The 26232-nt window shown below is 45.5% G+C and overlaps 1 protein-coding gene across 1 annotated transcript in view; it reads right to left on the minus strand.

Moving 5' to 3' along the window:
- RBFOX2 (RNA binding fox-1 homolog 2) overlaps positions 1 to 26232 on the minus strand; it is a 178909-nt gene that overhangs the window by 138992 nt on the left and 13685 nt on the right. Inside the window, 1 exon segment of the mRNA XM_068142353.1 lies at positions 641 to 691. Coding sequence (XP_067998454.1) covers positions 641 to 691 — 51 coding nt within the window.

Genomic DNA, 26232 nt, shown 5'->3' on the forward strand with positions numbered 1-26232 from the left:
AAATTCATCAACTGGGATTTCTCCTTCTTCTGCTAGGAGGCAAGAGAATGCTTACAGATGTGATGCGCTGAAGAGTGTAATTTTTACTGCTCTAGGTGAACATCCTGAGCAAGAGCAAGGGGCAGGGGCCCTACATGACTTGACAGGAAAGCAAGACAAGCTCACAGACATTAGAAACAACCCAACGGGACTTGTCATTCCCTACTGCACCGGCAAGGCAGACTCTCACAAAAAACTCAGTGTTGTTTTGCTCCCCAGATGCTAGAATTACAGCAATAAGTATAAAACAGGGCCAAGCATGCACTGGCACCACACATCTACATTCATTAACACTGAGGAAATAATAGTGGGAGCTTAAGACAGAGATTTTAAGTTACAACATTTTTAAGGATAAAAAAAAATCTCCTGGGCCATTGGCAATGTGGATCACATTTAACCCCTTACCAGGCACATTGCCACATACTGCTGGAGGCCACAAAACTAAAAATACAATTTAGTTTACCACATATATCTCCACAGGCATTCCACAATAGAACAAAGCAATTTCCACTCCATAATAAGACAGAAAGGAAGCTGTTGAACAAAACACCCCTAAGCGTACAGAGACGCGCACACATATTTACTGCAATCAGACTCTTACTTGATTGTCTCTTGCTGGGTATCCATGATAACCTGAAGTCAGAGGCTCGTTCTGCAAGACAAGAAAACAAAGAGTGAAAGCAGGGGGTTACACAGAGTAGAAACCAAGGAATTATACATCTGTCTTAACTCAGCCAAAACCAAGGACCTGCATAAAATGAGGAAAGCACGAGCCAAGATGAGTGTGTTCTGCTAACCTCCTATCTTCCATGTTAGCCAATCCATCTAAAATTAGTTTTCAACTGCTTATGCCAAATTGTGCAGAAGGAAGAGGTAAAAGAAAAAAATTAAAGCCATAAAATAACCAGAAACCAATCCTACCTATCCTCTGATTTCAGCTGTGTATCATTTTTGTAGTTTTGCAAAGCATTTTTACATGCAAACTTCATTTGCCATCATAAAAACTGAACAAAGCAGAACATAAAATGACAGAAGCTGCTGCCTGCCTTGCCCAGTCTGGAAGAAATGTTTCCCTAAACGTTAGCCACAGAAGTGTCAGTTTTCTCCTTTACAAAACTACACTAATAGTTTAACATTCACATCGAGTTCATTTTAAAAGCAGTCAGTGTAACTTCAAACACCCTGGAAAGCCTAAGAAACGCCTCACACACTCCCAACAGGAAATCAGTCCTTCAGACTTTCTTCCTTCAGCCCAGAAGGGACTCTGAGCCTACAAGTTTTGTGGCTCTGTGGGACTGTATGAACCTCCAATGCCTCAGAATTTCTCCATGAAATTCCCAGACTCCTCTATTTTATCAGAACCATAGGAATTAAGATAATATACTTCATCATGTTGCTTCAATGTTTATTTTTGCATCCTAATTTATTTGGTGTTACTCTCCCTCCAACACCTTTTATTCAAAACAGGGAGAGGGCACTCACATGTACCCCATGCATGCATCTCTGGGTGGAGGACAAACTGAACTAGATAGAGCCTGTATCTACTCCACTCTGGTACCTCTGTGCATTCACAAGCAACTCCCAGCAGATTGCTAAGAGAAGGGAAGGAGGCAGCCATCCTCCATAATCAGTTTTTAAGTCTATTGCTATCTCCTGTTATGACTTCAGAGGAGAAACTCTTAAGCTAGCCCTGCACTTTGTGCAGGAGCTTCTGGGGAAAGATAGCACAGAGAGAGAAGCCCAAGGGGAACACAGCAAAACAATCCCAGATTGTCAAAGCAAAAATATTGTGGGCATGAAGCTGACTGAGACGTAGTATCGTTGTCAGAAAGTTTACACTGGGATGTTTGGGCATTTGTGCTGGGATATTTGGCTTAAAACAAACCAGAGAAAGAGGTCTTCTGCCCCACACAGGGTGTGTGACCACTGGCAGTTTCACAGTTTACACAGGAACACTTTAACACAACTTCTGCTAAAAGGCAAGGTGCTATTTCAATACAAGGATTAGCAATGCTATTTTAAGTTTGTATTCGTCCTCCCTCTCTTCCGCTTTACCTCAAACCTGCCCAGGGGAATCTCCATGGAAACTTGCCAGGAAACATCCAGGCTCTCACACTAACGCTACAGTAGCACTCACAGTATGAGAGCTTCAAGGACAGCAAGACTTCTGGCAACCAGGTTTTGGGGATTAACAGTAATTACTTAGGCTGACCACCCAGTGAGCACATTGTTCTCAAATACTGACAGCCAGCAAGCAGGTAAGGCACAAAACTCCAGAAATAATAACAGAAACAGAAGGGAAGACAGAGAAGTTGGAAGAAGCAAGTGGAGACCGACAGCTACAGCACCACCCAAAGCTGTTGGGTTTTAAATGTGAACCTCATTAAAACTCGAGCAATACCACAATGAAAAGGCACAGCTAGTACTTTTCTTCTCCCATGTGTACACATTGTAAGAAACTGCTGTGATTGTTTCTCCCACACACTACAGTTTACCAAATTAGATATAAGTGCCATACATGTCCACCTTGTGTCAGGAGATAGTCTTCTCCTGAAAGACCATTCATTCCAGGCATGCTTTTAACACTAATTGTACTGCAACTAACAAAAGGGACTGTCACCACAAGGCTGTGGCAGAGAGAGGCAAAATTGAACTTTGGAGTCAAAGGACCTTGATGACCAGAAACCACCTGTAGAAAGAGAAGTTTCATAAGCAGAAGCAAATCACAAGAGTGTGAAAAGGAAGAGATCTGAGGGCAACCCACAGTAAGTGACAGGACACAGAGAAACAAGAAAAACTGGGGGGGGTAGTGATAAACAAATAAACTAAAAGGAAAAACCTCCATGACCAAAACCACAACCAAAAACCACTGCCAGCAATCTCCAGAATCTCCAGTATGTTTTTTTGAAGACAAACTCCACAAATCTCCAACTAAAAACACTTGAGGGATATGGTTGCGTCAGAAGATGACAGAAGAGGTGAAAGGTTTTATTAAGGAAAGTGAGAGTTTGGAGAATACAGAGATTAGAAAGAGGGTAGCAGCTGCAGCATTAAGGTCACAAAAAGGCCAAAGATATCTCTGCCTTTCATAAAGCAATGCTACCACCAAGTACTGAACTCTTTGCAAAAATCCCTGCTGTGCGTATCATTGCTCTAATTGAACTTAACTCTCCACGAGAAGGCAGGAAGCGCCTAGGGAAACCGTCTCCCGCCAATAATCTCCAGTGCTGCCAATTTTACAGGTCACTAATGGTGAATCCAGGGCCTGCTGCATGATTATTCCATACAGAGTTTGCTTTTGTTGAAAACTAAACAGAGCAAGAAGTGAAAGCGTTAAACTCCTGCAACTGGAACAGGACAGTCCAGCAACATCCAGACAGAAACCCTGTTAGCAGACGACTGACGACAAGAGAGGCTGGGGATACAGCTCAATCTTCTCTGCCTGCACACACACACAAAACAGAAAAGAGAGGAGGAAGGTCTGACACATATAAATACCCTGCCCACAAACACAGAGGGACCCTGCCTTCTGGCAGCAGTCTGGTGGGAAAGGGAATCCCCAGACAACACCGCCGCTCTCATGGCTCCCCCCTGCCAACTGCATTTCTCTCTCCATACCAACATGCAACCAGACATTCCCACAGAAATTGAGTTAGGCAGCAGTAGCCTGCAAAATCAAATCAAATTGACACTGGGATGTTTCATTACTTTGTTTACCACTGAAAGGCATTACTCAGGTACTTGTGATTTGCTTTAGAGATGGAAGAGGAAGAAAAAGAAACTAACACAGAACACATCAGCTTTCTGCAACACATATTGTGATTTTATTCAAACCCTATTGACAGTCTCACAGATGTGCTTCCACACTTGCATAGGACATGTGAGCATTGTGGTTATACCCTATAGTAATAGCCTCTGTGCCAGCCAGCTGGATTTAACACGATGAAAGTCACAGCTCAGTCATATCCACAAAGCCTTTAACCTTTGCTCTGTACTTTAATTTTTCTCCCCCTTATTTAATTTCCCAGCCTTGCTAACACAAGTTCTTTCCCACTGGCACTAGCAACACAAAAGGCTGCCACAAACTGCAAGCCATGGGTACCATCTTGGGTCACAAGGTGAACAATGTACAGCCATTTACAGATGACTGAAGAGCAAAGGAGGTGCTCCTGCACTAGCATAACAGCCAGGCTTTCAGATCATTGGGCTTTTTGACACCTCTGAGATTGGTAAATTTTTTAACTGTTGAATTAGGCATATCTTGAAAACAAGAGGAACTGTCAATAAACCAGAATACCAGTAAGAAGTGATAGCCTCTGCAGATGCTATTAACTTATGAAAGGCCACAGAGGACTGGAGTAAAATCAGTCCTCTGGAGGAAAGGTCACAGTCGTAATACATAATGGAAGGTCTGAAAGTCCTCTTATTTTTTTTCCCCCCACATTTAATTAAACCTAAATTTTAGCTTAAAGAGGCAATAATTCTCTTTGACCTAACTTAATTCCAGAACAAATTAATTTTACATCGTGGACTTGCCATTTTGCCAGATGCAACAATCAGTGAGGTTTCATTAGCAGTTGTTTCCTGACACTTGAACTAAACCTAAAACCTGCAGATTAAAATGCTGCTACTAGGAACTGTTAAGCTGAGGAAGTTCTTCCCTTCCCTATTTCCCCAGCCAGATAATCAATTCCTGCTGAATTTGAAGTATTGAGTCCTTTTGATAGCAACGATAACCTCAGAAACACGACCAAGCAATCTCTTCCCTGGATCTGCTTTCCTAATGATGCTGAGAGAAGTGGAATGAAGTTCATGCAATTGAGTTTCACAACCACCTCCCAGGTTCTAACCAACAGCACCAAAACTGATAGGAGGGCAGCTTCTCTGCCTCTGCTCTGCCTGCTACCTTAGAGTTACAAGCAGCACAGCAGCCTAGTGGCTTGGACAAAAATGGCATGGGAGAGGCCCAGCTCTGGAAAGACAGAAACTCCTGGACTACATAAAGCAACAACATAAAGGCTACAAGAAATTACTTGTTCCTCCCAAAAGAAAAATGTGGTTTTGAAGGGGTGAGACAGAACAAGCTACACATTCATCAAAGACTTGTGCTAGACAAACGGAAGCCACTTTTCTAGAGTAGGTATAAAAAGATGCTTACCCTCCCCCCCACCAAAAAAAAAGCTGAACACGCTGCCAACAAAGCTATAAATCTGAAAGTGACACTTACAAAAAAGTAAAGCTTGTGAGCCAGACAGAAATCCCAGCACTGTCCACCACAGCCCTGTGTTTTCACCATCTTTTGTGCTTTACTTCTTGCACAAGAAAGAAACCTGACGCTGGAGGATGGGAGGGAGTCTGGAAAAAGGCTTTTCAGTACTTTAACTGTGGCAGAGCACCAGTAAAATTTTAAATGCCTTGACCTTATTTATAAGTCACCAAGAAAAATAGCAATTATTCATTATGGCTTTACTTGCACAAACTATTGCACATAAACAAAAAAGGAGATGCTCATTTCCTCAGCCAAGTGTATCTGATGTGTTCAGTCTGCCTTCTCAATTGTGTGCCATCTCCCCATCCCAAGTAGTGTCTGGATAAAATTAATGGGAAAAGCAGCATTGAAGGCTGAATTGCCAATTATTAATGAAAAACTGAAGTAGTTTTTAAATGGTTCTTAATGTCACTCTCCTCCCTTGATAGCTACCCTAATTTGATATATAGCTCTTGCTAATCATTGCAGTTCCAATAACTGCATCTATAGCGTCTGATGCTTCCCTTCAGCTCTCGTCACTTTCAATTAAACTTGCTCCTTGGCCTTGGCCAGTTTCCAGATGCACAGACATCAGCTACATTCTGTGATCTAGCAAAGGACTTTCAGTTTTTTGTTTCCTTGTTAGTGTCCTGACATCAATGGCCCAAATGATTTTCTGGATGCAAGTAACAGAACTCACATTTTACTCCTTACCCATCCCTTTTTTTTTTTTTTTTTAACTTTTTCCCTTTTTAAGTGTATTTAGGGACTAAAAGCCCAAGATTCTGGTAAAAAGCGCCACACTAAGCACACTGCTGTCACTGCCATTGATGGCTAGGAAGATGTATGTGGGCTAGCAAAGCCCTGGCTTCCCACGCCCCACCAAATGACCAAGGCCACTTCTGGAGGGACAGAAAAGCAGAGGTGCTGCAGCCAGGGCAGTGCCGCAGCCACAGGGGGTCTAGTGCTGATGGCTGCCCCATGGGAAGGGAACAAGGAAGCCTCTGCAGGCTCCCTGCTCCAGGGCCTAGAGAGGCTGTGGCCTGGCAAAGGCCGGGATGGAGGCCCATCCGGCCCCTCTTCCTTCCTGCAATTCTGGCCCTGTTGCCACAGCGACAGAGGCCTCCGGCCTGGCCCTCCCCACTCCAAACCAGGTTTCCCTCCTGTTTTCAACTGGAGCTGGCACACTGGATGCATGAGACAGGAGTGCTCCTGTGCCTGGCTCCTACTGCCTCACAGGACTCCTCACTGCCAGCCTCTCACTCACTCCAGACCCCAGCACAACAGGGTCCCACAAGGGGGGCCCACCCGGGGCACCCTCACTGGCACAAGCTCATGGCTCTCCAAAGCTGGACGTTCCTCTGTAGTGGGGACATGGTATCCCTCAGCCCAAGGCAGCTCACCAGCCACCACGGGGGCTGTAGGCCCCCCTCTCAGCCATCATTCACGGGCAGGATGGAGGGAGGCCAGGCCCATCAGAGGCTCCCTGGGCAGGAAGCCCAGAGACACAGTAAAGACGAGAAAGGAAGGTGATGTCAGATTAATAAAAACAGCTTTCTGCCCTGACCAGAGTTTGGGTAGTTTGGAGCAATTAGCTAGGCAAGCCCACGAGGTGGCCAGCAAGACAGAATGGGGCACCTCTGGTGGAGGCTGAATCCCTGTCCAACAGGGCTCCTGTGAAGCCACCCAAATGTGTCAGTGGAATTTTCTCCGTTTGAAATACATACGTTCTTGGCTCCAGCCTCCTGGCACTTCTGATCCACAAATTCCATCAGATACTACAGGGGCAAGAACTGGTTGGTGCAGCAGAAGCTGCAGAATGGAACACACACAAATACACATCTGACCTCACCACACAAAAAGATAGCATTTAAACTTTGGGGTGAATTAACAAATTCAGTATGCAACAAGTTTACAAATGCACACCCAGGTTTCAAGGTGATTCCATCCATATGAAGTTACAACACAGATGTCTGATTTTGCAGAGAAAAGGAGGGCTTTCATACACAGAAGGCACTTTCACAGCTGAAATGGAAGAGCTAAAATTGATGTATTTTACCAAGATCCTTTATAACAATGTGGATTCTTCCCTGAGTATATAAATAATGGAAGAAGCTTTCTGGAGGTCAGAAGCTGCTTTGCACCAACTGGGTTTTTTCATTTTCCAGATCAGCCAAGGGGCATTTTCAGCTTTTCAAAGAGATGAGATCTCATTAATTTACTGTAATTTAAATGTGAAAAACACACACTTTTTTTTTTTTTCAGACCACATATGGCAGCATCCTCATACTACTCTAGGCATAAAGCAAATACAGCCTGCCTCTGCTGGTCCATGACCTACGCTGGCAACAATAGATCCAGTGCAAGATAAAGCCCCTGGGAATACTGTGCACAGTATGACGTCTATGATCCAGTAAATACAAGGACACTGTGCATGCACAGAAGTCAATAGCAAAGAATATTGATTTCCCTCCTCTTTTACTAGACAGAAGCATTTTAAAATGGCAGCTTATCTTCACTTCCACTCTTACTCAACAGGAACAGGCCAGGTCACATAACAAGGCTTTAAACCCCAGCACCAGGGGCACCTTTGGATGCCATAACTGTTACACGGGGCTGTGGAAGCATTTCACACAATTCATGCTAAACCACTCATTACAAAGCAACATGCTTATGGCATAAAAATTCAGCTTGCTCAAACATGATGGCTACAAGCTTTCAATAGGTGAAGAATACTACAGAGTTTTCTCTTAATAAACGGCATAATTGCTTCTGCTTTCCTAAAAAACAGGATGGAAATCATGGGACAAAACAGGACAAGGAAATGATAGACCAGATTGGAATGATAGATCCAGAAAGGAAGTCGGTGGATCACAACCTTCTTGGCTGATTTTACAGATACTCCGAGGCTGCTGCTCAAAGGCTAAAAGGAAAGAGTTCTCCTGCCTTCCAGAATGAAATCAGGCTTGTTACATTACCTGCAGAAGAGAAAGCTACAAGTAATTTGGTGTGAAGAGACTGTGAAATAAAATTAAACCTGCCTTGCTTTTAGGGAAATTGGCACACAAAAAACCCACACAGAGGCACAACAGCACGATTCAGACAAAATCGTGCTGTATACCATGTGCTTCAGGCAAATAGGCGAGAGAGAAATTTTCTGTGTCCTGGACATGCTGGCCTCATTGCACAAGCTGCCCCAGATAGTTACAGAAATTACTTTCCCAGGTTCACACCAAAAACTAGCTTCCCTTTCCCCAAAGACATCATTTTGTTGAGCAGTCCAGCCGAACGCAGTTTCCCCTCTGGGGCACTGCCACGCACACAGCCATCCTGAGGAAAGAGAGAAGTGCGGCGGTCAGGATGATGGGCCAGAGCAGTAATGTCAAGGGGTTAAAAAGTCTGAAGGAAGGAGAAATCACAGGGCTGGGGGCACAGGGTGAAGAAAAGGCAAGCCTCAGGAGTGCCTCAGCAGCCAGGGCTGTTTCTGATTAAGTCTGCAGGATTGTGGAGCTGTACAGGAAGTGCCGGGGGGGTGGGGGAGGGCTGGGGGGGTCTCGGCTGCCGCCATCCCAAACACACTAGAAATCTTTGTGTTCCAGCAGCACCATCTGGAAACAGTTAGAGAGAAACAACTTCCAGGCCTTCCCTCCCAAATTTGAAAAAAAAAAAAAAAAAAAAAAAAAGGAAAGAAAGAAAGAAAAAAAAATGCACTTTTAAGACCATTAAGCCTGGCCTCTTCATCCCCCTCCTGGAAAACTCCTCTCCCTGCAACAGCAGGGAACAAAAGGGCATCTATACAAGGGAATGAAGCCCCTCGAGTGCTGTGAGGGCAGCTTGCACAGCATGGCAGCTCCCTTTCCTCACAATGGGCATCCCAAAGTAGCATCACAAGGGACAGAAAAAGACCAAATCCTCCACCTCCTGGGCAACATCCAGGAAAGAAAGAGCATCCAGGACACTAATTGTACCTGAGACCAACATGGAGAAAACATCAACAGCGAGTCATTCAGCATCTAGAATACCCCCATATGGGAGCCATGAACACTGACAGCTCACCCTGAATTTTGGCCCCTTCAGAGCTTTCATTTCTGTGCCATAAATCAGCACATAGAGGCAAGAGAACCCACTCCATCAGAGACAAATATTCCAGACTCACACAAGAGTTCTGTTCTTAAGAGGGCAGAAAGACTAAGATGCAAAGCACATCTGATGCTCCCCTGCTGCCTCAAAAGGTACCAAGAATCATAAGGGCAACAGAGACTGATGCAGCCATTTCCAACCCCCAAGGGCTTCTTTTGATAAGGGCTGGGACAGCTTGTTAGTGCCTCAGCACATGTTCTGGAGACAAAAAGGGTGTCTGTCTCCAAAATGCCATTCACTAGTATTTTAAAAGGGAAAAAGAGAGGTCATGACTGTTGAATTTTACCAGAACAAATCCCTATGTAGCAGTTTCTTACAGAGGTACTCCCCTTGCAAAGGTTGTTATCTCCACCGAGACGCAAAGCCCACCGGGCTCTAACCTTCCCTCCTTGCCTTTACCTTTATTCACTTCTCCCACACACATCAGTATTTTTCAGGGGTTTTCTTCTAATTAGACAGCCAAGTGCTACACACTTGCCTATGAAAAAGCAGAAACATATCAAAACAAAATCAAAGCTAACCTTTCAACATCCCAATTAAGCAATTACGGATGAAAAGTAACATGAGTGATTCCTGCTATAGCACAATGCCATCTCACTACGGGAAGCAAGCTTTTGCTTTTCTTCTTACCTCCACCCTGTAACAGAGTGCCAACTCTTTATGGACCACAGACAGTCTAGATGGGATGTGGCCACATGCCAAGGCCCTCTATAACCAGAGTGCAATTCATAAAAGTAAAGAAGAGTCTCAAAATAACATGTTTTATCAGCCATTAACTAAGGACTCCTTGGAAACCACTTCTGTTACCCAAACCTCCTCACTGCTCTTGCAAAGCTAACTCTTGCTAAACATGATTGCCCTAAGATGCCGGCATGGTAGTTGTGGTCACACCTCTCTACTGAGTCTATGAAAAGAGAGCAATTCTTCCTAAGCTAAGGGAAATACCTTCCCAAGACAAATTGTCTAGTGTGGCATGCTGTAGCCGATGCCCTAACCAAGCCAAATAACTTCTGCTGGAGGAATGAAGCATCCATCCCCATGCAGACAACAGTCACAACTAGAAAGGAGTTAAAACAAGGAGGAAGGGAGCAGTAACCAAAGAACCTCCTTCCCTCTCAAAGAAGAAACACCTCCTCTCTGGAGCAGTTTTCAGAAGAGTTTCAGTACATGCTTTGTTTTGAAATTTTAAGAGAAAGGAAGAAAGATCTGCCCCTCATTCAGAATGCTGCATCAGGAAAGTTGAGAGAGTGCTCCAAGTTCAGAAAGGAAGACTCAAAAGAAAACACCACCCAGCCCAGATGTGGAGACAAACCCAGACATCTGCAGTATGCTAATTTCCATTTCATTGCACAGAAGCAAGGCAAGCTGCTCTGAAGGCATTTCTAAGAAAGACCACGTTACTGTGGAGAACACAATTATCCAGCAAGGCATCTGTCTGTGTAAGTGATCTGAATTCTTCAGTTTGGCCCACATGGGCATGCTTGCCCTGCTTATAAGGGAAAAGCTGCTGCTGCCACCTGTATTTTACCCAGAAGGGCCAAGAACTTTATGTATTAATGGGAAGGAGAGGCTGCCAGCAGTCTCAGACATTGGATAGTCTTACACTATTATACATCCTGTGTTTAAATCATAGAATAGTTTTGGTTGGAAAAGGCCTTCAAGATCATTGAGTCCAACCATTATCCAAGTCTATCAAGCCTGGTGTTAAACCATGTCCATAAGTAACACTTCACTGTGTCTTTTAAATACCTTCAGGGATGGGGATTCAACCACCTCCTTTGGGAGCCTATTCCAGTGTTTGAGAACCCTTTCAGTGAAGAAATTTTTTCTAATATCAAATCTAAACCTCCCTTGGTGCAATGTGAGACCATTTCCTCTCATTTTATCACTTGTTACTATGGAGATGAGACCAACACCCACCTCACTACGACCTCCCTTCAGGTAGTCAGAGAGAGCAGTAATGTCTCACTTCAGTACTTAAGGTGTGGCCTTGCCAGCGCTGAGTACAGGGGCACAATCACTTCCCTGGTCACACTGTTCCTGATATGAGGCAGGCTTTCTTGGCTACCTGGGCACATTGCCAACAGTGCTCTCCAGACTGTTTTAATCTCTGGCAGCTTTCAAGCCACTCCTTCCCAAGCCTGTAGCATTGCATGGGGTGTTCATGACCCAAGTGTAGGACCTGGCACTTGACCTTGCTGAATCTCACAACTGACTTTGGCCCACTGATCCAGCCTGTCCAGATAGATCTCTCTGCAGAGAGTACTGTTGATCTACCCTCAAGCAGATGAACTCTCCCTCCCAACTTAGTGTCATCTGCAAACTTACTGAGGGTGCACTCAATCTCCTCATTCGGATCATTGATAGAGACATTAAAGAGAATTGGCCCCAGCACTGCGCCCTGGAGAACACCGCTTGTGACTGGCTGTCAACTGAATTGAACTCCATTCACTACCTCTCCTTGAGCCCAGAGAGCCAGCCAGTTTTTAACCCAGTGAAACATCCACCCACCCAAGCCACAAAACACAGCCATCAACCACAGAAATAAGATTTCACTTTAATAGTAAGTGATCATAGGAAGAAATCAGGCCTGTGAAAGGTCAAGATAGGTGTCAGAAATCATTGCAATGACTGAATCATTAAAGGACCAGGTTGGCGTGCCCCAGGCACCTAGACCTGGGTTTGTCAAATAGGCAGGAGGTAGACAGGGTTCTTGCCCAATTCATCCAGCATTGTACAAGCCTGCAATGCATTTCTCTCTTTTTATCCATTTTAAGTTTAGTTAAGTCCCAGGAAGTCCTCAGAAACGGCAGATAATCTTCTCACAGAGCCTAAATTGCACCCTATTGTCTTTATGGATAGTCTGAAGCCACTGGGGAAAGATCCACACCCTCCCGCCAGGAGGTCTCAAACCTCAACCCCTCCACCCCCACGCTCCACCCTGACTGCACATTCCTATCAACACCACACAAAAGCATCAAAGTCTCTCTCCCTAACTGCACAACACTAATAAATAAGCAGCTCTACCAATGATGAAACTACTCATAACTAGTTCCTTGCAGATTTGTGCCCTCTGTATCCTGGCTCCTTCCCATCCCAGCCTCCTGCAGCTACAACCACAGCCCCCCTTGTCATGTTTCCCAACATGGTCCTGCCAGGCAGAAGGGAGCACAAGCCACAGCATGGCTGGACCAATCTCTCTACCTGCTCCACACAGAGCCTGTGATCCTCAAGTCCTGACTGCCCTGTAGGACACTTGTCTGCATCTCTCTCCGCCCCTACCCCATCACTAATTTTCACACAGCTTTTAGAAAGGCAACAGCATTACCATTCTACCATCTTTTAAGTGTTACTGAAATTACAGCTTGGTTTGTAAGTGTCCTTGCGTGGGAAGGGATTGTCTCAGCATATTCACCTACAGAGTGTTTCCTTCGTGATTGAGTATAAAGACTGTGTCTGTGTGCAGTCCCTGGAGACACCTTTGCGTTGGGAAGTTACATTTCCCTCCCTGAGTCTAGAGATAAAATGCCAAAGAGGTACAAAAATCCTCAGCTCTTGCAATTACAGCACCATCCATCTTCCCATGCAGCACATTCAGATGAAGGTAACAAAAAAGGGAGCCAACCACCAACTGAATACACAAGGTTTTTAAATTAGGTGCAGAGGAACTGGCAGTAAACTCCTGAACTGGAGCAGACCAAAGGCATCACGGCAAACAGCAGACAAGAGGGCCAGTCCAAGCTTCAAACCATGCCAAAGCACCACTTGTATTTTTTGTTTCATTTCTCAAGGTTTCTTTGTAAGTACAGCCAACATTTCTACACAAAGCTCCGGACAGTTGCAGCCCTGTAAATTGTTCTACTCGCTCTCTCCTTTCTGCACACTTGCTAACAATCGCTTGGCCTAAGTATAAAGAGATTAAAACTCAACTCTCTTGAGCTACACAGTGATACAAACCTTCTAAGAGCATGTTTTTTTCACAGTCAGATTAAGCCAACCTCAAAAATCACACCACCAACAAAACAAACTGCTCCCAAGTGTGCATCCCTACCTCACCTCTTGCATGCACAGTGGGGATCACAGAAGAACATGGCAAGTCAGATCAGCTTGCTGATCCTACTGGAAACTAATCCCTCAAAAAGGAGAAGGATTAGCTTCATGAATAAAGGTGGTCACTACAGGCCACATAATCCCTAACACCTGTACATGGGAGGGTGCAGGACCATGTAGTTGGAGTCATGGAGAAGGCAGGGCTCCTTTTTCGATGAAAGCATGGTCTTAGATCAGCTTAAACCAAACATGAGTTTTGCCAACAGGCTTCCTTCTTAGAAACTACATCACTCTCGCATTTCAGAGCCTATCTTTAACACAGGCATCTTTAATGATGCTTTAAGATCCAGAGTTTCTACTCCCTTGAAGAACTGATCCAAACAAATACCACATCATCATCTAAGGCAGCAGGGAAAAAAAGTCCTATTTCTGATCACATTTCACAGCTTCCCTTTCTCACACCAAAATGTCTCCAATAGTGCATGGCCTAACCAGACACAGATTATGTTTGCTCATATTCTTCTCCTTTCTTCATCCCTCAGAAGCACAGCACAACTCATGTCTGCTGCTGCTCTACCCAAAGACTGCAGCTGTTTAACTGAGTTTTCAAGAGCAAACAGATGCTCCACAGAGAATATCCATGAGTATCCAAAACAAAGGTGTCATGCTTGGTCTGTTAATTACTACCAGTTGTGAGAATCCAAGAGGGGAAAAAGGCATTTTTATCAATTAAATCTACCCATGCCTGGTAGCCAGTTTTCAGATCACTAATTGGAGAAATATCTGATAATATTTTCTCCCCACTGCATTTGTAAAAACATAAACAGACCCCTTCTGTTTCCAGTGCTTTGGATTTGTGACCTCCATGACTTTCAGACAAAAAGCACTGCTCTTTGCTACAGGCCCATATACTACTGTCACAGAGAGATGCCAAGGATTTTACAAGACCATCTGCGGAAACATCAACTGACAGGTTGAAAGGTGGTTGTAGCCAGGAGGGAGTTGGTCCCTTCTCCCAGGCAAACAGCACCAGAACAAGAGGACACAGTCTCAAGCTGTGCCAGGGGAAGTTTAGGCTCGAGGTGAGGAGAAAGTTCTTCACAGAGTCATTAGCCATTGGAATGTGCTGCCCGGTGAGGTGGTGGAGTCACCATCCCTCAAGGTGTTCAAGAGGAGACTGGATGTGGCACTTGGTGCCATGGTCTAGTCATGAGGTCTGTGGTGACAGTTTGGACTTGATGATCCTCGAGGTCTCTTCCAACCTTGGCAATACTGTGACTGTGTGACACTGATTCTGGGGAGGATGCTGGTGGCAGGATGAGGCACGTAGAAGACTTCACTATTAAGCATGCTAAACGCACACATCCTCTGTCATCACAGCCATCCACATTTTCAAAGTGTTCCTGCTTCTCAGCCTGATGCTACAGCATTCAATAACAAGAGCTGCACACATCCAAGAGCTGCACACATTCAAGGGCAGAGTGACTCTATCCCAGCCTGCAACATAACCTGGCTTTAATGATTAATGCTTTCATTACCTCTCAGCTGGAGAATGGTGACAGTGACAGCATGATACTTCAGCTTTTAGGAAGCTTTGGAGCTCACACACAAACTGGGAGCTGACAATTTCAAGCTCTGAACCACAAGCAGTTCTCCATACAGCAGCTAAGCAAATCTCAGGGTGAACACTTATAGAGGTCATACTGTGAAACACACTACTCTTGAAGCCAAGGAGCATCACAAACTTCAGCACTTTCCAGGAGAGGTTACTTCAAATCTTTTAAAAAACAAACAAAACAAAACAACAACAACAACATAAAAGTGAAACCTTTCTTTTGCACTAATGAGGAGAAATCTTCAAAACCACATCTTACAGGAGTTTATATTGCTTTTTCTAAAGGACAGGGAAAAAACCAAACATCCTCTCATTAGTCACATGGCTTCATGCATTACAAGAAAGCACCCAAACTGGGACTGCAGAAGACAATGTTGTGTGTGTGTATAAAATATACTTTTGTGCACATATGTTACACACAGGACTAGGGGGAATGGAATGAAGCTGGAGGTGGGGAGATTCAGGCTGGATGTGAGGAGGAAGTTCTTCACCATGAGAGTGGTGAAGCCCTGGAATGGGTTGTCCAGGGAGGTGGTTGAGGCCCCATCCCTGGAGGTGTTTAAGAGCAGGCTGGATGAGGCTCTGGCCAGCCTGATCTAGTGTGGGGTGTCCCTGCCCATGGCAGGGGGGTTGGAACTACATGATCCTTGTGGTCCCTTCCAACCCTGACTGATACTATGGTATCTATACATGAACCTGACCAAACCTGAAACATAACAGACCCCCACACTTTTTAGGCAATAACCAATACCAGTGGGGATTTTGCAGCACTAAAAGTGTCACAGAAAGGAGGAAAGGCCTAGGAAAGTTGCTGTATTTACAGTGTGTCTTCCTAGTGCCAAAAAGCCAAGTCTTGAGACACCAACACTACCTCCTGTAGTATATAAATGTTTGTGTCAAAACGAAGCTTGTAATCCTCCTGGGTGAAAAACCGAACCTCCCAAATCCCATCCCTTATGAAGACAGCATTGCATCAGTCTGAGTCTACTGAAAGACAACACTGGTGCCTGGAGGATTACTTGCAGCTTTGAAGCAGCAGCAGAAAAAGGGAAAAAAAAATGTAAGCTGCTGGAATTTCACACAGATGCTGCTGCTGCATAGGAAAGCTGTTACCAGTTGCACAGAAAGGTACTGAACAGATTTAGGACAGAAGGGTTGAACACATGCAAGGCACAGACCGAATGAGATTGCTTCTCTTCCCCACTGCTCTTTAATCGAATCAGGAGGATGAGGGAAAGAGCTGGAAATCTGTTCCCTTCTGGAAACAGTCAAAAAAATCTCCTGGGGGAAGAGAAAAGAAGGAAGGAAAAGCAATTTTTCCCTTTCTCCTGCTGCCATTATCAAAGCCAAAATGAAGCCCCCAAACTTAACATTCCTGCTGCACAAAGATAAAAGCATACAGCCCCAAACTCTGGCAATGGCAATTCCAGCATCCTAGACACCACACATTACAGCAAATCTCAGCTGACTACACGTAGCCCATGCCATTCATGAGCCCCAGTCCATCAGCTCTTGTATTGACTTGTAGAAGGACTGAACACTTTTGCTCACAGAAGAAACAAAAATACTATTTTTTTTTAATTGCAAGCCCTGGGTGTTCATAATGGGTAAGTGAGCCTCAGACCTTCTCCCAGTTGCTGCATGAACACCACTGCAGGCTTCACACCTTCACAACTTCTTCTCTCCCTTCCACTCACCCAACTTTAAAAGCAACAGGAGAAAGGTTGTTGCATACATTCCCCTCTCTTCTATTGACAAGGAATACTAAACCTCTCTCCTTTTCTGCCTGTATAAAGAACAGAACAAGTGACTTTATCCTGTTTCCCTCCTCCTACCTTGTTTGATTCAGTAACTGATCAATGCTCAGACACATACAATGATCTAGGCTTTCCTAAGGTTCTACATCAAATCACTTGCAGTCCTCTCTGCTGCTTGCTGCAGAGGAGCCACCACAAGGGATATTCAGAGTTAACTGCATACTCCACTGCTCCAGGCATAAGAGCCAAAGTAAGGAAAAGAAGGATGGCACACTCTTCCCCTCTGGTTGCCCATCACAGCCACATGCTGCAGACTGAGGCTGGGGAGATAAGCAGCAACTCTGAGAGATTTTGGCCTTTGTCTGAAGTGCCAGCATTTAGCAGGAAAAGCCTTCCACTGGCCAGCAAAAAGGTGCACCCCTCCAGCATCCAGCATTTGCACTGGCATGAAAGGACTGGGTTTCTCTCTGGAAGGGAGCTCTGTTTTCTCCAGCATCTGTCAAACCCCAGGGACCCCTTAGCACTTTATGAAACACTAAAATCCCAGAGGGCTGTAACAGCACAGGATTTTAAAGAAAAAAAGAAAGAAACCCCCTGCCACTTTGTTCTCATTTACATATCACCTCTACTATCAGCTTGTGAGGGAAATTAATGGTCATAATTCTGATTATTACCCCTATTTTGCTTGTCAGATAGACTAGTTTTTAAATATCAACATAACTAGTAAACAAAAATTCAACCCAATGTCAAGGTTGATTTATTCATTAAAATCACCAGAAGGAGACTCTAGACACAGAGGATGAGACAAAGAAAGAGCTGATTTACATGATCCAATTAGAGGTGAAAAAACACTCCTCTGTGCAGCCAGGAGGAGGACCTGAAACTCCATCCAACCCCATCAACCGAGACCAGAAAGCACTCTGGTCAAAGGAAGCTTCCCGAGGGACCTGCCACCTGCTGAAATTGCTTGGAAAAGAAAATACAGAGGAATAAAGCAGAGGATCAACACAACGAAGATGGTACCAAACAAACATACACCCAGAAGTTCTGGCAAAATGATGTGATAGTCTCTTCCAAAAGCACGTAAGAGCTACCAAAGGTATGTTTTGAATTGTGATAAAGTGAAGAGCAGAGATCTTTGAAAGGTTTATTAAACAATTACTCAAATTAGTAAGACTAACATCACAGGCAAGTGTTCTAATGGAAACCATTTCCCAACAAAAGAAACATTTTCTCTCAGAAAACGTGAAATGTGATTGCTTTTTAGCACAGCCACCCCTGAAAAGGCGGGATGTGGAAAGAGGAGAACCTCAAACCACGCTTAAAAAATGAGGATGTGGTTTGCAGAGAACTCCATGCCATGAAGGCGAAATACAGATAGGACACAATAGCAGACACCGCATCTGGAGAGATGGTAGGAAAAGATTAGGACCCGGCAGCCCGGGCAGACTTCATCGCGGTTGCAAGGCATAGACAAACATTTGACAACCAGCCAAAAACCCTTACAGCAGCAAAAGGGTCGGCGCCCACCTATGCTGCGGATGGAAAGACCGCAGGGCAACCGAGTCTCACCAACCCGCGGCTACAAAACTCCAGAGCTAGCGGCCAACCCCCTCGGCCTCACTTCCCCAAACACACAGGGCGCAGGATGCCCCCAGGCCAGGCTCAGCAGTGCATTCGTCACTGGGTGCTGGCAGCATGCCCCGACACTGGGAATTCAATAGGAACAGCAGGCCGAGGAGCAGTGAATAATTCAGGCACTCTGCTCGCTTACACCACATCGAGGGAAAACCAAGCCAGCTTGCACCGCCCTCAAGCCATTGGGGTCAGCCCGGGAAGCCAGTGTGCACATGGGTGGGCAAGCCCCGTGCTGCCTGGGAAAGCTGCCGGCTTGCCAAACCGTGCCACGCTGGCAGGAGCTGGCCAGCCATGCCCACCCTTGCCACCAGCGGGAGCGGAGCACCGACTCGCTACACAGCACCTCTTGTTCCCTTCACACACAGCTCCCTGTGTCCCGCCGGGAAGGAAAAGGCACCGAGAGGGTCATGTGCTCTCCATCAGCCCGGCTCCCAAAGCTCAGAGCACAAGACAACGCAGATAAAGCTCTCTCAGCCGGCACTCTGCCCCGGCACTAGGTGAGCCTAGCACAAATAGGAAAAACTGAAGGGGGGGGAAAAGTGACAAGGAAAGACAATAAACAGGCGCTGGGGATATCAAAATGGTAACCTTCAAAATGACAGGGTTACTGACTCAACATTGCATCATGCAGCAGAGGAAACAGCTTTGGGAAAGAAACCTCTGTGCTGGTCAGTAATATCTAGTGATGACCAGGAGCACATGGAAGGATTGGGGACAGTCTCAGCCTTCTCCACCCAGGCTGAAGACAGACACTGACGATGACTCAACACACTCCAGAAATACAGTTTCTTCTTGGCACCACTAGGAACCTGAAAACCTCAAGAAGAGCAGGAAGTACCTCTGGATTCCTTTCCTCCCAATTCCACAAAAACACATCAAATGCTAAAACTGTCCTGCCAGACCTCAAGTCTTGAAGCCAAAGAGACCTGGCAGATTAACCCGATGTTCTGGGTGCTCTGCTTTTATGGCATGCCTCCCTCAGCACATGCTGCAACACAGCAAAAATGAGCTCGTAATGAGCGTGCTTCCTCCTCCTCCAGCCCAGCAACCAGGTTTGCCCCAAGAGCCTACATTATCCCACCCCTTGGAATAAAAGCAGGGGCAGGGCGTGAGCAAACAGCAGTTACAGCAAGACACAGAGCCTGACCACACACTGAGTGGCTGATAACAGCACTGAGTCGGTCTTCACCATGAGGAGTCATCCTCATCATTTCTGCTTTCAAGGACTTTCCGATCAACCGACACTTCACCAGGCAGCAGGACCAGCACTGTCCTGGGGAGCTGCACTTCCTGAGCACCACACTGTGGTTCACAGACACACTCAAGCTAACAGTGCATGCCATGGCACTGTGCAAGGCTAAGCAGATGCAGGTAGATCAGGTCCACTGTGCTCAGTGGGAGCACCGGGGGCGGGGGAGTGTTATTTTTTTTTTTCCATTCATTTAATTTGCTACCTACTCTTTTTCCTGCAAAGGCAAATGACAGAGCAAAGCATCTTAAGCACAGATGTCTGTCCCATTACAGATCTCCCTGGGGCCAGGCAAGACTTAGACTGTAGTTCAGCAAACAAAGAATCCCGAACTGAACATGAAGCCTCAAGTAAATCCTGCTAAGCCTGGGCTCCAGCAGCAGCTTCTGTATCTTCACTGCAATTTGTGGTTTTTTTTTTACTTTTTATTGGTACTCTGCTGACTGTCATGAAGGCAACATTTGCAAAGTACAAATCTGCATCAAAAATTGGGCAAAGAGAAAACCTTAATAGCTACATTTCAGCTGAATGCAGACTTGGTACACCGCATATTTAGATCAAGTCTTCTGAGACTTCAGGTCATACTGTACAAGCACCTGCAAACCAGCAGCTCTGCCATTGTAAACAAAGGTAAGCCAAGAGACAGGAGAAGAGTATGAAGACCTTCTCAGTTTGAATCTCTCATTCCTTTTAACAAACAGGAATTACTGCATCATTAGATTTAGTGGTAGTACTTAAAAACAAATCAGATTTGGTGAGAGGAAAATGAAGCTGTTGACTCCTGACATTTGCAACTTTGAGTATATTAGACAAGCTCCTCCATTTATATATACTACACCAGCAAAGAAAGCAGCAGCCTCTAATTAAACAGACACAGTATAATCTTTACTGAAGGATCAAACACACCAGAAACCTTCCTCTTCCTGGTGCCACGGCTCCCTGGGAAGCCAAGCTCTTGCACGCTGCGGAAACCATCCCAGGCCAAGTGAGTCATCACTGCTATCCCAATGGGGCACGATCCAAAGGGCAGTTGGAAACAGCTGCTGGGGGATCATCCGAAACAGGGAAAGAAATGCAGACAAGGTCTCAATTGTGTCTGCTCCAAGATAATAGTTTTATCCTTCTCACGTTGTATGGACCATAAGCCTCCACCACACCTCCTGGAACTGCTTCCCCATTGAAGGTGATCACAATTACTATTTTAGCTTCTCTGACATCCTGATGGACTCCAGAAGCCAGAAGGAACTTCTGTCACATGTCTCTTGACGGCCAGGGAGCACCTACTGGAACAGCATCTGTGCAGTATGGCCTCAGGCTAAGAGAAAAGGAAAGCAGCACAAACTGAAGGGGCCAGAGGGCTGTGATTTGGGGGTGTAGGGCTCTGTCAAACACTGCCTAAGCACATTTTGGTATCCTTAAGTTTTTACAGGAGCTGCAGACTTTCAGCTCTTGCCGATTTCACCAAGTAGAATCTTCCAAGGAGTTTAGTAATTTCCTTACATGCTCCTTACTACTAAACGTTCCCTGTTTTTCTCCTTTTTGCCTGGGCACAAACAGTACTGGCACCGCTCAGGCACATATTGCCCAAATTCAGTGAAAAAAAGATGAAGGGTAGCATTTCCCTCTCGCTTTGAAAAAGCATGAAAACACAGCATATGCCATATGCCCACACAACACCTGCAAACACACACAGGTGTACACACAGGTCCAGAATCAAAACATTTTGGCCTTCTACTGGCACAGCAGCACAGAAGACTCACCCTGAAACACAAATGACCTCAGTTTTCATAACTAACCATCCTCACTCCAAGAAAACGGAGTTATTTTATATCACGACCTTCAACCTTCAGGAAACAGCGAAGTACGAGACGAGGAGGAATATTTACAGAGAGGAAACAGCTGGAAAGAGGCCAGATGAGCATCTTCAACGTGTCTTAAGTTTTCCAGCTCCCTGTTTCAGTTATTGGGCCAGCTGAGAGTTACCAAGCAGCACCCAGCTGCAGAGACAAGCCTCAACCTTGACAATCAAAGGAAGGGTGGGAATCTCTCAATGAGCCTGCCCAGGAGGTGGGAATACAGCATATTTGGCCAAACTTCATCGCAGGGCATCTCCGGTCTTTCCTCCGCTGTTTGCTCACTGTGGCAGCCGATCTCTCAGTAACACAGCTCATCAGCACGCAGTCGCCTGTCCCCCACACCCTCCCCATACTCTCCCCAGCATGCAGCAGTAATTGCCTTTCCTATTAGCCCACAGCGACAACAGCTGCCATGGCAACTAGCAATGATTTTAATAAGTTTGGTCTGCTCTCAAGGGCAGCAGGAGCGTGCCGGCACATGAGCGTGCTGCGGACGCACGCCGAGGGCGAGGAGGGGCTGCCGGCAGCTGCAAAGGCAGACTTGAAAATGTGGCTAATTGGAGAAACTGCAGATGAACAAGCGTTTGCCCACCTCCTCTGCAGCAGGAGAGGACAACCGCTTACTCTGGAAGCGGTGAGGGTGTGAGAGCGGTCGACAGTGGTGTGATCACAGAATCGCAGAACGGTAGAGGTTGGAAGGAACCTCCAGAGATCGTGCAGTCCACCCCCCCTGCCACGAGCAGGATCACCCAGGGTAGGCCGCACAGGAATGCACCCAGGCGGGTTTTGAAAGTCTTCAGAGAACGAGACTCCACAACCCCTCCTGGGCAGCCTGTTCCACTGCTCCATCACCCGCATTGTAAAGAAGCTTCTCCTCATGTGGATAGTGATAGTAGTAAACGTGCAAAGGGCTCCCCTTGGAAGAGCTACATATGCTGGCCAGGTAACAGAAGTGACATGCAGCTGCAGTGTGGGTACAGTATGCCATGTTCACGTGTGCACTGCTGCTCTCAGCACCAGGCAGGCAGAGCAAGCACTCCACACTACCTTCCCTCTCAAAGGGACAACAGATGCAATTCATCCTCTTCAACATCTTTTTCTACAAAACTACCAGATCCTTCTCACAGGTCATTTCTTGAGTCCCCCAGGCTCCAGAAAGTCAACATGCAGTTACTAGTTTAGGGTTTTTTAAATTAAAAAAATAAAAATCAGTACTAAGGAGAAAAGTTTTGCTATTGTTGCTACATGCACACACTCAGAAAAATCCTGCCAGTTTACTGCTTTACATAAGCCCCTCAACATCTGGGGTTACCTGCCATAGTTTCAGCTACAAGCTTCTCCTTCTCACATCTACACCCAAAGGCAGGACTTTACTGGCACCTGCATCCTTCCAGCATACCTCAGTCCCCCAGGACACCCTGTCTTGCCAGGCAGTCCCTGGTGCCCTCTGTTCCTTGCTCCCAGCACACTGGCACAGAGGTCAGGTACCTCAGGCTGCTCTGCAGATCAGTTTAAACTACCATGGAAGATGCAGTTGCTGCATATTGAGAGCAAGGTTGTGCATTACAGATAAACTACTCCAACATCTGGCAGGGTAAAAAAACACCATGGTCTTGCACTCTTCCCCAAATAAACAGTGGGTTCACCTGCCATCCTCTCTTTTAAAACATGACCTAGCAGGCAGACAGGCACAACATCCACTACGGTTGAGTCAGCTGGATTTAGTGATAAACTCTTCCTTGGCATTACTCACTCATTTTCTATGAGATCATGAAAAAGATGTTCAGAGCTAAATGGAGAGCAGAGGGAAAGGATCATTTATTTCAGCAGCTGTTTGCCATCAGACCAGCTTAGCCTCGAGGCAAGGTTTCACACATGCACCCCAACCCAGGGAGTCACTGCACAGGGGCTGTGCCTACTGTAGATAGCCCCTGAGACACACACCCGTAGCGGCCCAGAGCAAAGGGGTGTTACCGCTCAGACCAATATTGCTTAATCCAGTAGTACATTTACAAAGCATAGACTTCATGCTATTACTTTCAAAAGCTTTTTGAAGGCCTGGGTAAATCAGCTGTTTGTCATGCACTCAACAGCTGCTAAAAGGGGCACTTTCTGCAATGCAAACTGCTCCAGTATCTGCAAACTCCACATAAAAAGTTGAAGCAAACAGACAAGAATAGCACGTGTGGTGTGCTGAAGCCCAGCTTTCCAGCTCAGCTGCAAGACTAGGCACACAGTACCAATGCCAGTCTCACAAGCTACACAGACTCTGGGAGAGGGCACTAAAAAAAGAGAAAAGAAATCTGTACAGCCTTTTCCATCAGACCAAGTATTTTGCACAAGCCTAATGGAAAGATGAAATACCTCTACCAACAGGATGCAGATCCATACAAGCATTTAATTTTAAGTGAATTTTAGTGCTAGGGAAAGATGTAGTTAAAATGCTGCAAAGCATACCTTCTACTTACATAGCAAGCTGATGCAGCACAAGACATGTGCAGACATCCTCGAGGACCATCCTTAGATGGAGTGGGCAGCAATTAAGTGAAGAGGTCACCTACTCCAAACTAGGGGAGGAAGGATGGCTCACTGAGCCCAGTGCTCCAAGATGTGTGCTCCTCCACAGGTGACCTGATGGAGCTGCTTGATTCCTCTGTGCATTACCTTGCACCACCCTTTTTTTTCTAACATAAATGCTATGCTATTACATGCATGAGAATTTAAGAAGGGCTCAAATCCATGATAATGGAGGCTAGGCTAAAGAACACAGAGTTATTTAACTGCTAAAAACAAAGGATTAAATCTCTGAACAGGAACCAAAAGATCTGTTTTGATTCCTGTAATGCTATCTGCCTTGAACAAACTCTGTGGATACACACTAGTCTCTGGCTGGCCCACACAGGACAAAAAAAAAACCTCACACTACCTAAGTCCCTCAAGTGATTGAGCTACACTGGAAGTGGTGGAGAGAAAAAAGGACTTTTAGGAACCTTCTCTATTCCCTTTGTCTGACATCCAAGCTGCGACTATGAGCCTCTCCCCTGAGCAACAACACTACTTCATTTTGTTGTACATCCTCCCTTTCCAAGCAGCACGTGAAAATGATGCTGCATCCCTGCCAGATTCAATGCTGCCCAGGGGGTTAAATACAGCAGCAATGAATTGACCAGTCTTGTTAATTTAATTCAGCTACATGGGAAATCTGTAAACAAGAGCAGAAGCCATGACAATACTATCAGAGGGCTCCAAACACAGCATTGTATAATTTGCTTTTGATTATCACTGCTAACCGTGCAAGGAAGAAGAAATTTTCCTACTGGACATTTTACATTTTCACTGTTTAAGGTCTTCCAGGTAAGAAAAAAGGTTTCCTACAGGCATACTGTGTTTTCCAGCCTGCCAATTAGATTCATGCATAACATGCTAAATTAGCATTTGACATAACATGCTAAATTAGCGTTTGACAACACGCAATTCCAGCAGCTCCAGCACAGGGCTGACTTAACAGTAGCCGGAGGTGCAAGTGAGTCACCGGGAAACGCAGCACCACCTGCCCTGACTCTGCTAGCACGGAGCAGCGTCTGGGTGACAAGTGGCACCACATCCCATCCTCTCTTCCCCACTGCACATCTGTTTGAATGCAGTCTGTACAAAATTAATTGTCATTTTTCCTACCAACTTCATGGAGATAGTTGCCTCCATGACAAGCACTATGCAGCAACCACGTGTAGGCAAGTAGATCATCCAGACCGTGAAGCTGATCGTCCAACAGCCTCTGCATCCCAGGAAAAGCCACACACACACAAGACAGAAAATACTTACCTAGGAATTCGAGTTAGGAAGTAACCTATTAAGAACTTCTCCACTACTTACAGCGACTGCATTAATCATCAAAATCCTGCTCAGGAAGTCAGAGGCAAAGAAAGTCTTACAATGGTAGGAATTCACCCATGGAAGGGGAACAATGCCACGTGTTTACTCCAGCCCAAAGGGCCTAGAGATTTAGAGATTGTCTTTTAAATCCTATTCTGAAAACAAAAGTAAAAATTCTTAATCTCAGAACCAACCAGAGAGAGCTGCACACATCTGAATCTTAATTGCAAGCTTCCAAGAATTCAGGCACCAAGAAATTGGTGACCTAGAATAAGAAACTCCTTAGGAGAATGGGCCTAAAAAGTTGTATTTCAAATTAACCCTAAGGATCAAGTAGAACAAGCCCCACAGAACAGTTGATACTACTGTGCAGTCACAGCTGGACAGTTTGTCCACTGTACTACACTTTTTACAGAGTATCTGTATCATCTCTTTTTCAAGCACCACATTCAAGAGAAACAACTCTACTTAACACCTTACAGTAGAAATGGGAGCCCAAACAGAGATTTTATGCTTATTTAGAGACAAACATAGAACAGAATTCAGCGAGGCGCTTGCTAGCATCTTGTCAGCAACAGTGATGAAATAGCTGAAACTAGGCATCTTGGAGCAGCTCAGTGCACACAGGGGGTCAAAAACCACTCATCTCCAGCTACACCTCCCAAGTATGGTCTGGGACAGGCACTGCATCAGGCAGACTTGTCACCACATTCATGTCATAGAGGATTCCTCGTTCTGAGGAGACAGGATCACTCTCCTCTGTTTGC

The sequence above is a fragment of the Melanerpes formicivorus genome, unplaced genomic scaffold, assembly GCF_026170545.1.
Source record: "Melanerpes formicivorus ecotype bairdi unplaced genomic scaffold, bMelFor1.0.p_v2 SCAF_8, whole genome shotgun sequence".
Taxonomy (NCBI): domain Eukaryota; kingdom Metazoa; phylum Chordata; class Aves; order Piciformes; family Picidae; genus Melanerpes; species Melanerpes formicivorus.